Raw genomic sequence first — 13,414 nt, 5'->3', positions numbered from 1 at the left:
TGGTGCTGTGCTGCTGGCTCAGATTTGCTTCTCAGCTGACTGCTGGAATTTTTTCAGTTTCCTTACTAGAAGCATCAGTGGTGTGCAGAAATGGACTTTGCTCTGGGGCTGTAGCACTTTCCAGACCTACCATGGAGTGTGTGCCAGAGCTACTCTGCAGCAAACAGTGTGTTCTGCACGTTCACATTCTCACTTTGCTCTACTTGCAGTTTCTCTTCAGCAGAACTGCAATTACAGCAGTGCTTGAGCAGAGTAGTTACGCTGTATTTGATGGTAAAACATAGGTTCTGCACTATGTGCAGTACATATACTTGTAGTTTAAATAGGCAGTTTGAGAAACTCAGGACTTTTAAGTGGGATTGTGCTGAGGCATCACTTCACAAGAGTCCATCATCTTCTGGTCAATGACTTGAAGCAAATTTTAGTAACTGCATGGAAACTAATTATTAGCATCACAAATTAATTCTACGCCCTCAAAGTACAGGCTTGGCACATCAGTAACTCCATGTTTTAAGTACTCTGAGTTCTCTGCAGTGTGGCAGCAGAGTTGTGTTCAAGAGGCAGATTTTCCCATACTGCCTTCTAGTCCAGTTGTTTATTGGTCCCAAATGAGTTGCACATCATCTGTCATGGTGCTGCTCCTGGCTTCTACCCTTGAGGCAGCTGGCTGGGGGGGCAGAGCCCTTCATGATGCCTGCACATGTTTTAATTAATTATTTATTTATAATTTATTAATCCTGATTTCATAACCCTGAGAGATGCACTTTGTTCTGTGCACAGCAGCTGCTTCCTGGCCAGGTGAGTGGGCCTTCATGCTTGAAGGGTGCTCTGAAAAACTCCAGTACTTTGACGAAAGCCTGTTGCTGGAAGAATGACCATTGCTTTGGTGGTCAAACCTGGCATCTTGGAGGGCAAGGAGAGCAGCACCAGCAACTGGATTTCCATTCCTGAGTTCATCTAGGGCAACTCTGGGGTGCAGGTCACTTTATTCTCTCTGTCCATGCCTTGCAGAAGTGCACGAACGGCAACTTGGCAGAAGTTACAGCATTGCTTTGGTTTTTTGCTTCTGTGAGGGCAGCACCATGCAGTGACTTCCTGGGAATGACCACGAGCCAAAGCCTTGCTGCTCAATGTTGGTTGAGCAAGGTGGCAACACCTCTGGAGAGGAGGAGCAGGCTTTGGGCTCTTTTTTGAGAGCTGCCTCCTGTGGTGTCAGGAACTAAGCACAAATGACTCAAACTGTTAAAAACCCAGTAGTTTTATTTCAAAGTATAAATTCCAGGCTTGTCAGACAAAACCCCACTAACAGTTAACACAGACACACACTAATCTACAGTACATACAAAAATGGGGAAAGCTGGCAACTGCCCAGTTTAAAGTGGACATTAAATCAGTCCTACATTTTTTCTTTTGTATTTACAAGTCCAGCTGCAAAACAAAACAAGAAATCAGATTTGGAATTTTCCAGCAAAGGATTTTGCACATTTGACTTCTGATATCCAATAAATTACTAAAGCTGAACAGGAATCCCTGAACAACTACTACTCAGCAATTTTATTTACAGCTACACCCTATTAGTTTAAGACAGCAGTACAAATATATATATGTGTGTGTGTATTTATATACACACATCTGTACATATATATAGGCATATGTATATAAAAGAAGAAAAGAATGCTCAGCCTGCATAATGACAATGAGAAAGAAAGATGCCTTTTTAACTTAAAAGGGATGAAAAGGAAAATTCATTGATTTGTTTTCTCCTAGCTAACCTTATTTTTTTCCTTCTCCTCTCAGAAGGTGTTTGGAAGGGAACAGATTTGCATGGCAGGCCTGGCTTAGTGTCGTTTAATTTCTTCTCCCTCCAGTGTTTTCATACAATGCCCACCCCTACCCAAATCAACGAATTAAAAAAATATATATTTAATATATCAAGCTTCTATTTAAAATATCTGCATAGATATTTTTCACAAAAGGAGAATACTCAAAGGGTGTGGAAGAAGGCAGAATCACAGCTTGATTTTGTACAGTGTATACAATACTCATCCTGGGGAATGGCTGTCTTGGGAGCAGGAACAGACGTGACCCATCCCTTTATATAATATTGGTTTTATTTACTGTACATTTAAGACTAACAGCATCAAGGAAGAGCTGAAGTGGTTATTTCTGTTACAGTACAAAATGATGTTCAGATCCTACTATTGAGCTGAGTCATGGTCCCAGTGAAGACTGAGAGGTTTTGTCTTTGTTTTCAATGGAAGCAGGGTAAGACCTCTTAATTTTACAGGGAGAACACCATGAGTGTTTCCAGCCTTGTGCTAAAAGCCTTGGGAATGGGTGTCAGTGCTTGTGCTCAGTGACCTAACATGGCCAAGGGCAGCACAAACAATTCCAAGGAGCAACGTCAGACCAATGCATAGGGGAAGGTGCTCAGAGCATGGAAATTAATTACAGGCTGAGAGATCTGCATCCTTGTGTTTTCTGAAGTTGTCACTGGAGACAGTACTGATGCAGTCTGCAGTCTGTCCCCTCCTAGCATTTAAGTTTTTGTATCCAATAGTTTTTTAGCCATACTGCAATAAAACAGGCCAGTGAAGCTGTAACTAGGAGAAATGCAGAATGCCATTTTGCCACCAGCACTCCACAGCAGGGCTACTCTCCAAGTAGAGGAACTAACTCAAATTCCTTTCAACTTGGACATCTTGTATCACACACAGAGAAAACAATTCAAACCTAAAGCACACCCAAAAGTAAATGAGGATGGGAAACACCACTGTAGTCAGTGCAGTATTTGCTAAAACATGGGCAACTCAGTCCAAGGCAGTACTGCTGAAATGTCATGTGCCCAGAGGCAGCAGCGAAACACAGACTCACAGAATTCAGACACAGAGTCAGGAACAACTTTATACCAAGCTATTGAAAGATGGAAAAATTTGCATTAAGTGCAGAGAAGAAACCAAACTCAACAATTCCACTTAAAAACCATATAGAAATTTTTAGCATATTTAAAAGTGGATTATTGGAAGGCTTCAGTGATTGATACTTTTCATTAAAGAAGAGACCAGTCTAGAAGCACAGTATTAACAGACCTGTACTGAATGTTGCCAAATATTTTGGTTATACTTTCAAATAAAGTCTATAAAAGAAACAAATTGTTTCTGATTGATTGTTGCTAGCAGAAAGCTTCTCAATAGTTTTAAGCATTCTGGGAGGTAAAGGATAATAAAACCATCAGCCATTCGACTACATGGGAAAAACTGCCATGAGGTAAGGAATTAAGCTCTACTCGTGTTTGTTAGCGACTCACTGCAGAGATCTGCTCCACAGTGACTGCACAAAACTGGGATAGTTTTCTCTTTGGGCATCAGTGATTTAGGGACCAGCTCTCTTGGAGGTCTCCACACCAACTCAAAGTCAAGGTGTGCTTTATCACACATTTCTCCACCAGTACTTGCTCAAGATACTGAAACTCGACCTTTAACAGCCCTGCTGGGATGGAACAACAGGGAAGTGATCATTCATGCCAGAGCTGCAATGTCTTTGGTCAACGAAGTGTCTCACAAAATCCTGCCAAAAACCCAGAACTGCTGCCATACAGGCCAGAAATGGATCTGGTAAGACAGAAGCCAGTTTTTACAGTCAGTTCAGTAAAGAACTAAATCTTTAGTAAGTAAGTATGAATCTTCTTTCTCTAATGATGCAGCCCACAAAACCTCCAAATGGAATGACACACCATCCCTATTAATATCTCCACTGGAGGAAAGAAAATACTTTAATGCAGGACTTTCACCCCCTGCCTATCCCAAAGGAGACAAACCTAACAAGGGATATCTAAATGGAAGCTCAAACTATAACAAAGCTCACTTATCGTTTGGGCTGGAATCATAACTAACTAAATAAATAAATAGGTTGTATCCTCATGTTTATTTCAACTTTCAAACTGTAAAACTTCATACTACTAATACAGCCAAAGGCTCTTTGGTACCACCTCAAAGACACATTAACAAAAAATTGCGCAAGGACTTGACAGCCATCAGCTGGAAATAACTGTTCTAATCTCTATTACAGAACCGTCTTTATAAGGATCATAATTTAGTCTACTTCCACAAACAATCTAAATGCATTATTTAGTAATTATTCCTTAAAATAAGCAAACAGAATATTTACTTAAACACAGAAAAATTCAAGGAGCTTTTGATAATAGCACCAGAAAATACAGGGACAACTGCAGATCAAAGGAAAGGTTACACATTGTTCATATACAGTGTGAACCTTCTCTGAGGATACTTGGATTAAGCCAGAAGTTTTGCTTGCCAAAATTAACTTTTAAATGCAAGTTTTCATACAGAGAATATCCATAACTCACCTGAGAGAAGTGGCACTCCCAGCTACATGAAGTAGTGCATTAAATCAGATAGACGTCTACATTGCCCTTTTTTCATTGTAAAGGTTCTAAACAAAGGACCCACAGCTACAGAACCCATCATCTCTTAGAATATTTCAGCCCTGTTTGAGGATTTAACTTCTGTGATACTTTTTCAATCTTGCTTCACACTTCACCATGCTGGTTTTGAGAAAGAGAGCACTGAAATGACAAAATGTCATAGTCTGCAGCTTTGCTATATGGTGAAGTAGATTAAAAAAAATCTTTCCCCTCTAAACCCATTGTTTAGTTCTACAGGGTAGGAATGCAACTGAAAATTGCCAAAATTCAATCCTCACATCTACTTTCTTGTCGAGGTGTGTTACAATTGTGTTCTGCAAAAAGCAAGTTTAACAAGTCAATGACAGCAGGGGAGATGCACCAATTTCTTTTCTCAGCTCAGAAACATCATGAAAGCATCTATTAACATTTGCAATCACTCACAAGGTTCAGGCCAGTGTCTAAAACAGTTTCTAAAACCCCCTTGGCTACATCTGCTTTCTGCAGAGGCAGGCAGATGATGGGAGAGAGACGCACACGGGGAAGCAGCTCCTCCTTTTGTACTCACTGAACATCCAAACGAGTGCAAACAGGCAGAAGCTTTCATAGCACTGCACCACAGGGGTTTCTTCTTTGGCTGAATTGCAGCTTTCCCAAAAGAACCAGGAAAGGCTCTGGTGGAAAATAATGTCTGTATACTCAATATTCTTGACAGGACAAAAACAACTACTCAGTAAGGAAAGGGTTGAGTGATACTGCAGATAAGAACAAATTCACAATCAGCAGATGTTACACTTTCTTGTCTTTACATAAACAGCAATCACTGCAGGCCTGGAAAATGAGAAGCACTGATAAAAGACTAGAAGGGTAAAAGGAAAAATAACTCCAAGCAAATAAAAGAACACCACAAGGTATCTGGCTACATTTTATTTCTGAAATTATTCTTTAAGGCACAAAATAAATCTAAAAAATAGGGCTGGATGTATGAGGGGAGGAACAGAGACATTGCCAGAACTATCAAGGTGTGAACGGAGACTTTACAATCCAGTTTCAGATCTGGGAATGCTCCCAGGGTGAGTAGGGGAGGATAGTGAAAATAGAGGAGCATTCTTACTTATAAGAGGTAGGAGGTTGTGGGTTGATTATTCTTTCTTCTCCACCACCTCCAAATTTACATGGGTTCCTGGCCAGACTCAAGTTCCCTTCCCTCCCCTCAGAGAGCTTATTACAGTTTGTAAGGTAAGACCAGACCACTCAAGCCTCCAGTACAAAAAGTGAGACCTTGAATCACCCTTCATGTTATGTCACAGAATGCTGGGGGGGGCAAGAGGCAGATCTTTTTTGCCCTTGTGTTGGTGTCTCAACAGACATTACAGATGTATATGTTTTACTTCAGACAAACTGCAATTTACTATTTTGTTTCCATTCTGAAGCAGAACCCCAGGCATTCAGGATGCTCTTCAATAAAGGATAGTAGGTATCTAGGTGGAACACCTGTCATGGAAGGAAAACCAAAATTTTCAAATGGCCAATGGCATGAACTATTTAGAAAAAACAGGCTCTCTTGCTGCAGGTCAGACTTTATTTTTCTGTTGGTTCTGAGTGCATGTAGTGTATCACACAACTGTCTAAAATAATCCTGCAGAGTGGATTTAAAGGTGAATTACATGCATGGGATCAACTCCTCCCAGAACTGGGGTAATTCTTGATAGCAGGACAGGTTTCAAGGGTCCAAAGATCTCTAGTTTAACTGCTCGGGGAAGAGATCACATCTGTGGACTGGGGGTCACAGAAGGGTCCAAAGCGTCCATAGACATCCTTAGCCCGGACTGCAAAGTAGTATTTGCTGCCAGACACGAACTGAGTCAGGGTGCACGCCATGGGCAGCGGCAGCGCCTTCACCTCCCCTATCTTCTTCCACTGTGAGGCCATGGTGGCGCTGGGGTCCTCGTGGTAGGCATACAGGTGGTAACTGTCCACGGTGGCACAGCTCCGGTCCACCTCCATCACGCTCCACGACAGCACAATCCCATTCTGGCTCTGTACCCGGGCCAGCTTCAGCTGTGGCTTTTGAGGTGGAGAAGTGTTGGCGGCTTCGGGGGGCAGACGTGGTGGCTGTGGCGCCTCTGGAAGTGGAGCAGGATGTATGGGGCGTGGTGGCTCCTAAGCAGCACAAGAGCAATAAGGGAAAAGTCAGAATATACAGCAATGGAAGGAGCCTTTAATTCATCATTCCCCAGGTAACTGGAAGCAAATGAGCCTGCAGTCACCCAGCCATCAGAACTCTCAGTCCTGTGTGCACAGGCAAGGCAGCAGCTGCAAATGATGAGAAGGGGTGGGAGCAAGGATGCCATAAATTTTTACATTATTCATATTTAAATCCCTAGTTGTGCGAATGACATTGCCACAATAATTTCCCTGTATCTTCTTTACTTCCCAGCCAGGGGGGATGAACTCAACACCGTGCCCTTTACCAGGACTGGGCAAGCAGGTTCACAGTGACTTTGAACCAATCTACATTTGAGCTGCTGTTCCCACATTACCAGACAGGGCATTAAGCTGACAACTCATCCTCTCTTCTACAGACAGATATTCAGTCACAAAAGGAAGACAGGGTAATGATGACACATAGATTCTATCACTTTAAATTGATGACAAAAGCTCAGCCACACTTTCCAGAAAATTTTGAAATTAGGGCACAAATGTGTCTTTCCAGTGATACTTCTTTTTTATACTGCAAAAATAGTCCTAGGTCCCTCATTTATATTAGTTAAGATGAATTTAGGAATGTGGTTACCATGCTTCAAGCCTGAGATCTTTCAGGTTGTAATCTGGGGTAGTTTTTGGCATCTTAAGTGTTCTGTGTGATATTTGCTTCCTTTATTCTCATTATTTATCATGGAAAAGTGCACTGAGTTGATTATGTCTAGACTGAAAGGATGGTAAGCCACCTTCTTGACAATATATTTACCATTTCAGGACACTGTAAGTAATGTGACCGCCCAACACTGGGTGTACAGGCAATGTAGTTGAAATGAAATTAAATGTGTTAGAGAAAATTCTCAAATTCTAACCAAAAAGGGATTTAGGTGATGCAGAAGTGATCACCCTCAACACTGACTAAAAACCTCTGGAGTTTGGGAGTTGGCAACCTTGGAGATTTGGTCTGCACCTTGTTCTCCTAACTCAGTTTTGCAAAGAGCTGTACTAAAAAGTGGCCACCCAATTCATAGCCAAACCATGACAACACATTTTACTGGCAGTTTTTCTGTACGCTTGACTCCATGAGTCACCTGCAGACAACTCATGCACTAATTTTCAGTATGTTCTCCTGGTAATTTGGAGAAGGCCAGGGTGAGCTAACAGATTGCACAGCTTTTATCATTCTGGGCAGGCTGTAGGTGACTGGGTGGTGCCATGCCCAGAATTGGCTGTGGAGTGTCAACAAGGCATTTGAGTGCTCTGCAGCTCACACTAAGAGCAGCCTGAGAGTGCCAGTGCAGAGACAAGGCTGTACATTGGAGGAGGTGGCTGGAGAGCCCCACTCACGGTGTGCGCTTGCGGCGGTGGTCGGTGGTGCACCGTGAGCTGAGGCGCTCCCGAGCCCAGAGCCAGCCCGTTGTTCACCACGTAGGTCGTCTGAGGCATCCGCACGGTCACACCTGCAAGGAGCACAACGAACATGAGCATTCAATACTTACAGGCGGCTAAACAGAACACTGGAAGACCAACTCCTTGGTTCTGCTGCATGAAGCCAAATTTCAGACAGACTCCTACAGCTGCCAGCAGACTGATGAAGCACTGTGTAACAACAAAGTCACCTCCCATCCCCTGAAGCTGTAAAAGTGAGACAGAGTGAGCGCTTGTGTTTGCAGAGGGGACAGAATGTTGTTTTAGCACTTTGTAGCATGAAAGAAATGGGTGAGGAGGAGAAGCGTGGGAGATACAGGGAGCTTAAGTATGAAAAGAACAATTACATCATTTTGGGATTCAGAAAGGAAAAGAGAAATGCTGCTGCAGCACAATGTTATTCACTCAGAAGGCTGTGCTGTGGATGACACTGAAAGCAAAAAAGCTAAGTCACTGTCCAAGAAGCTTGTTCTCCCTCCCAGAACAAACTCCACGATGGACACTACTCACAGGCATCACCGTTTTCAGTCATTCCCACAGCAAACTAAGCTGCCTGGCAGGAATAAACTAGACTGTTTTACAGCCTTGTAAATAATAGCCAAAACTCTTGCAAGCTACCAAATTTTCATTCATTTTATACCACATCTAATTATCTTAAAAAACACTATCTATTCACTGATGGAACATTTATGTTCTGTGAACTCAAAGCCTTTGCTCATTGTTATGGACTGCCTGGGTTATCCCTCCATTTCTGTTGAGAAATACAAGATTTCAGGCAATCTCTACGATACCCTAGTTCTACACTTGTGTAAGACTGAAGCATTCTAATACTCCAGAAGACAAGCTCACAAAGCAACACATTATCAGGAAACCACAGTTATTGTATGGCAATTTCTTTTCTTCATAAACACACATCAAACTACAATCCATAGGGAATGAGGGTCAGAAATCTGTGTAATCTGTGAGTGCAAAGCAGGGAGCTCAGTGCTAAATCTTAATGCTTTAATTATAAAGTGCTAAACACTGGGCAGGTGCTTTATATCTTTTTCTTATTGGAGTCTCTCTAAGAAGCTGATGAAGCTTGTGTGAACTCCTGTGGTTTAAGCTGTAACCTGAGCTGGCTATTTCTCTGTGAGAACCTGGTAAGATACACTGGTTTAGTATGACTGTACCTCTGTCCCAGGAAACTACAACCATCTGAAGATGGTCAGAAATGCCTTAATAAGATATAAGATACAAACACAGCATCACTTCTAGGTATGGATACTATTCACTTGAGGCAGAAGTACAAAACTGCAATTTGCAAAACACTTTGGATGGGTTGTCACAATCAATTTTTCAAAGACAAAGTGCAGCAGTGCTCTTACTCAAGAAGCATCTGCTACTGGCACTAAAGGCTGTTGCAATGATAACACAAATCAATATACATCAGTAGCAGCATTACTACCAGGACATCACAAAGGTAGACACATACTCATAAAACCGGGAAATTTATGTTAAACATAAAGGTGTTAAAACAACCATAGTGTAGAAATTCTGGGAAGCCAAAAAAACCAGTTAAAATCCACCACTTTGTAACAAAATATCATTTAAGTTCTTTATTTTTGACATCTATTACTCATTTCAGAAAATGAGTTTATTGCTAGGAGAAGGTATCACTTATGCATTTGCAAAGTCAAGGGGAACTTGCCAACATTTCTAAGAAACTCAAGCATATATCAATTTCTGATACATCTGGTGAGAAATTTCATCTCTTGAGGCCTTGAGAAAGGAAAGAAATTTGCTGAGCACAGGACATCAGAGATTGCTAAGGAATTACACTAGGATGCCTGACAGAAATATACCTTTTAGACAGGAAATCAAACATCATTTTCTACAGTGATGCTTGTCATATTACCTTCCACTGCCTTGTAAAGTATGGGGTGTGTCAACCACAGATACTTAACTGGCAGAGCTAGTGCCTGGGATGACTTAACTCCAATTTCTCCTCATTCACATAGCTGCAAATAGAATTTCTTAGTCGCTCGAGAATTTTCTAAATTCTATAAACTGGGAAAAAACCCCTAAACTCTCTAACTAATACCCGTATTGCAAAAAGACCAAACAACACATCCAAATCAAAAACATAAATGCCACATCCATGAGGTAGAACGTACCATGCTGTGTCATGGTAAGAAGCACATGGAAGGAATCATCCCTTACCTCCAGTCTGTGGGGTGACTGGCCTTAAGCCCGGGCTGGTCATGACAGCTCCTCTTACAGGATTCTGGGCTGGTGGGGCAGGAATAGTGGTATAGACCACCTGATGGTTGGCAGGGGTTCTTGGGATAGGAAGCTTGGGATTAGCTGGAGCCACGGGCCGATGAGTTACATTCACCGCTGTCGACGCTGAAAAACAGAGAGCACACCCTAAATCTGAATTCCATGAGTCAAAGCCATATGCCTATTCCAGAGTACACATGTCCTTTGGAAAACTGACTCATCTGAGCCATGTCAAATAACAACTGTGTCTGCTTTGGGTACTGCAAGAGAAGCGAAAACAGCCTAAACGGTATTTTACTGAAATATTAAAGTCAATATATATACAGCTTCCTAACAGAAAAGATAAATATAATATCTCCCCCACTCCCTGCAAAGGTCTTGCGTGTAAGGACAGTGGAAGAATATAAAATCCATCAAGGAGTCTGCAGAACACAGTAATCATAAGGGAATTCTAATGCCAACTAATCTTCATCAATCACATACAGAAAAAGAATAAAAGAAAGAAAAAAAAGAGGATCTATGTTTCTTTAGACAGGGGAAAACATAATCACACTGCAAAGTAATATTTAACTAGGGCTAGAACTTCAATGTCAGCCTTGCCATTCCCTCTGCCAAAAGAATTAACTGCCAATGGACAGACACAAGAGTGATGCTGATAATGTTTTTTCCCCCGTTACTTAAAGAAGGTACAGGTTTCTTCTCCTTCACTTTTACCAACAGTAGTATATTTAATAACTTCCATGACTATCCTTAGCAGGATTTTTTCCTCTCCATAAATAAAATTGATCCTGAATTCTTTTCAAATCAATAGAACTATCCTTCCCCTTTATCAGTTTAAAAGAAAAAATGCTATGGGAAACCGACTAGAATGAAAGATTATGAAGTGACTCAAACATTCTGCATATTCACTTTAAAAGATTAGCAAAATGTAGAGCACACAGCAGTCTAATTCAAGGAAAAAAGCAGCCACTGCACTCACTCAGTGATGTCAAATGAAGTTACCTGTTGGTAACACATGGATGGTGGTCTGGGAAGGGCCACTTGTTGGCACACCTGGCTGCTGCACAGGGCTTGGCTGCAAAGGTGGCAAAGGCTGCAGCGGTCGAGTCAAGGGCTGGGTAGGTATGCTCAGTCCTGGCACAGGTGCCTGGCTCTGGTTCTGCTTCTGCTTCTTGCCATCTGCTTTAAAAGAAACAAAAGATACAGGCAATAGCAAACAGAAATTTTTATTTCTGATTCACAGTTCCAAGCACCACGGAGTTTTACAATCCTTTCCTCCCTCTCCCATTTACAGACTGGTGAGGATATTCGAAGCATGACATTTCTCTGACCTTTTTTGCTTATGCAAACAAATCTGCAGAAAACTCATTTAAATCTTCTTACTTTCATCCCTGCAATTTCCCCTGCCCAGACACACTCTACAATGTTTTATTCTATTATCATGAAGTCTGCATATTTCAGAGCAATTTGGAAACCTGAATTCAAGGGAACACTTTGCCAAAGTCTTTAAAAGTTGTTACTAAAAGCAAATCCTAAAACCTTTAAAGGCCTGAACACTGCAGTACTCAAATTTTGTTCCCTAAATAAATCTTGTCTACCTTTGATGTTTACATCTTTTTTATTTGCTGACTCTTTTCTTTTTTTGGTCTGTTAGTCTTCTTGTTGCTATTTTGAATTTTCACAGTATTTACTTAAAAAGGGGGAAATTGCTTTATTATTTACAGAAAATTTTAAAAAGAAAATTTGTTTTATCACATTGTCACCCTCCTCAACATGACTTACTGACTTGTGATACTGACAAATATTGCGTGTATCTGTAGCTTACTACTGCAATACTTTTTCCTTCTTTAGTTTATTTGTGACTATATAAAACATTAATTAGAGTGCAAATCTGTATGTAATCACGACTTTGCACAAGTTGAACTAAGAAAAATTGAGAAGCTTTCATCTGGACATTAAAGTAGTAATGGGCAGAGCAGGCACTCACCCCTGAAGAACTCAACACCACAAGATAAAAGAGTAGATTTTAAGGACTGATACTCAAAAGGATTCTCCACTAATAAAACTGTACATACATCAGCCACTAATTTAGTAAAAGAGCATAGAATATAAAGATGACAATATGTAAATACTCATTTTACTCTTGAGAAAATAGAGTAATATAGTGAGGACCACATTTAAAATGTTCAACTAAGTATACCAGCTAGATTTGAAAGCATTAAGAAGAGGGTTAATGCCACCATAGCTCAGTGTTGGGGTTTCTGGCAGTTTAAGACTATTTGGATGGTCTCCCTGAGCTGTGTTTAACACTAGCTGCTAACAGCTTGAAGTAGCAGTACCCTTCACAAACTGCTCTATGATTCTATGAGACATAATTACAGAATCACAGAATCATCAAGGTTGGAAGAGGCCTTAAAGATCATCTAGTCCAACCATCAACCCTGCACCAGCATAGTCACCCCCAGACCATATCCCCAAATTCAAGACCTCAAGAATAAAACACAGTATGAATTGCAGCCCATATTGTTTTTCAGTAGACTCAACAGCCAAGCTACTTCACTGAATCCACTGTTCAATAAACTATTGACTCCAAAGAGATTCCTACAGACATGTATACACATCTGTTTTTACTTCAAATATTTAGAGACTGCTGCACATCTCAACTACCACTGAGTAATTTCAGTGATGTGAGTGCCTTCTTACTCATGACTTACAAGATGTACTTACAGTGCAACAACACCTTTACAAGCCTACTGCTGTAAATGTGGTTCAAGGAAAGACGACAGTCTGGACAAACAAGAGGGCTTTTCCAGTTTTGCTTTTGTTTTTGATTTCACACTGAGCAAGTTCATTTACCCTTGACAAATCAAGAAGAGCCCTGATGACATTCCAGTGACTGGAAACTAGGTCAGCATTGCACCACCCACAGGAAATGATGACAGATAACTAACTAGACTTCATTAAATAAATGGAAATAAAAGAGGCAAAGGCTATTTAAGCAAAAAAAAAAAAAAAAAAAGTGAGGAAGACTGGGTACATAGTAAGCACAGGACTAAGGTTAGAAGTCATTATGGAACAGTTTCCAATACTAAATGTACA

The 13,414-nt window shown here is 41.0% G+C and overlaps 1 protein-coding gene across 5 annotated transcripts in view; it reads right to left on the bottom strand.

The window, feature by feature from the left end:
- Positions 1 to 1,242: 1,242 nt before the first annotated feature.
- The window catches only part of ATF7IP (activating transcription factor 7 interacting protein), an 82,133-nt gene continuing 69,961 nt past the window's right edge, over positions 1,243 to 13,414 (bottom strand). For 3 of the 5 annotated variants that reach the window (XM_059472231.1, XM_059472233.1, XM_059472235.1), the window contains 4 exons: positions 11,318 to 11,497; positions 10,256 to 10,441; positions 7,973 to 8,085; positions 1,243 to 6,586 (listed from right to left, as the gene is read on the bottom strand). In XM_059472231.1, coding sequence (XP_059328214.1) covers positions 6,170 to 6,586; positions 7,973 to 8,085; positions 10,256 to 10,441; positions 11,318 to 11,497 — 896 coding nt within the window. In that variant the 3' untranslated portion in view covers positions 1,243 to 6,169. The remainder of the gene's footprint in view (positions 6,587 to 7,972; positions 8,086 to 10,255; positions 10,442 to 11,317; positions 11,498 to 13,414) is intronic. The other 2 variants (XM_059472232.1, XM_059472234.1) reach the window with 1 other exon arrangement.

The sequence above is a fragment of the Ammospiza nelsoni genome, chromosome 5, assembly GCF_027579445.1.
Source record: "Ammospiza nelsoni isolate bAmmNel1 chromosome 5, bAmmNel1.pri, whole genome shotgun sequence".
Lineage (NCBI taxonomy): Eukaryota > Metazoa > Chordata > Aves > Passeriformes > Passerellidae > Ammospiza > Ammospiza nelsoni.
This window is presented reverse-complemented; position numbering and strand designations above follow the sequence as displayed.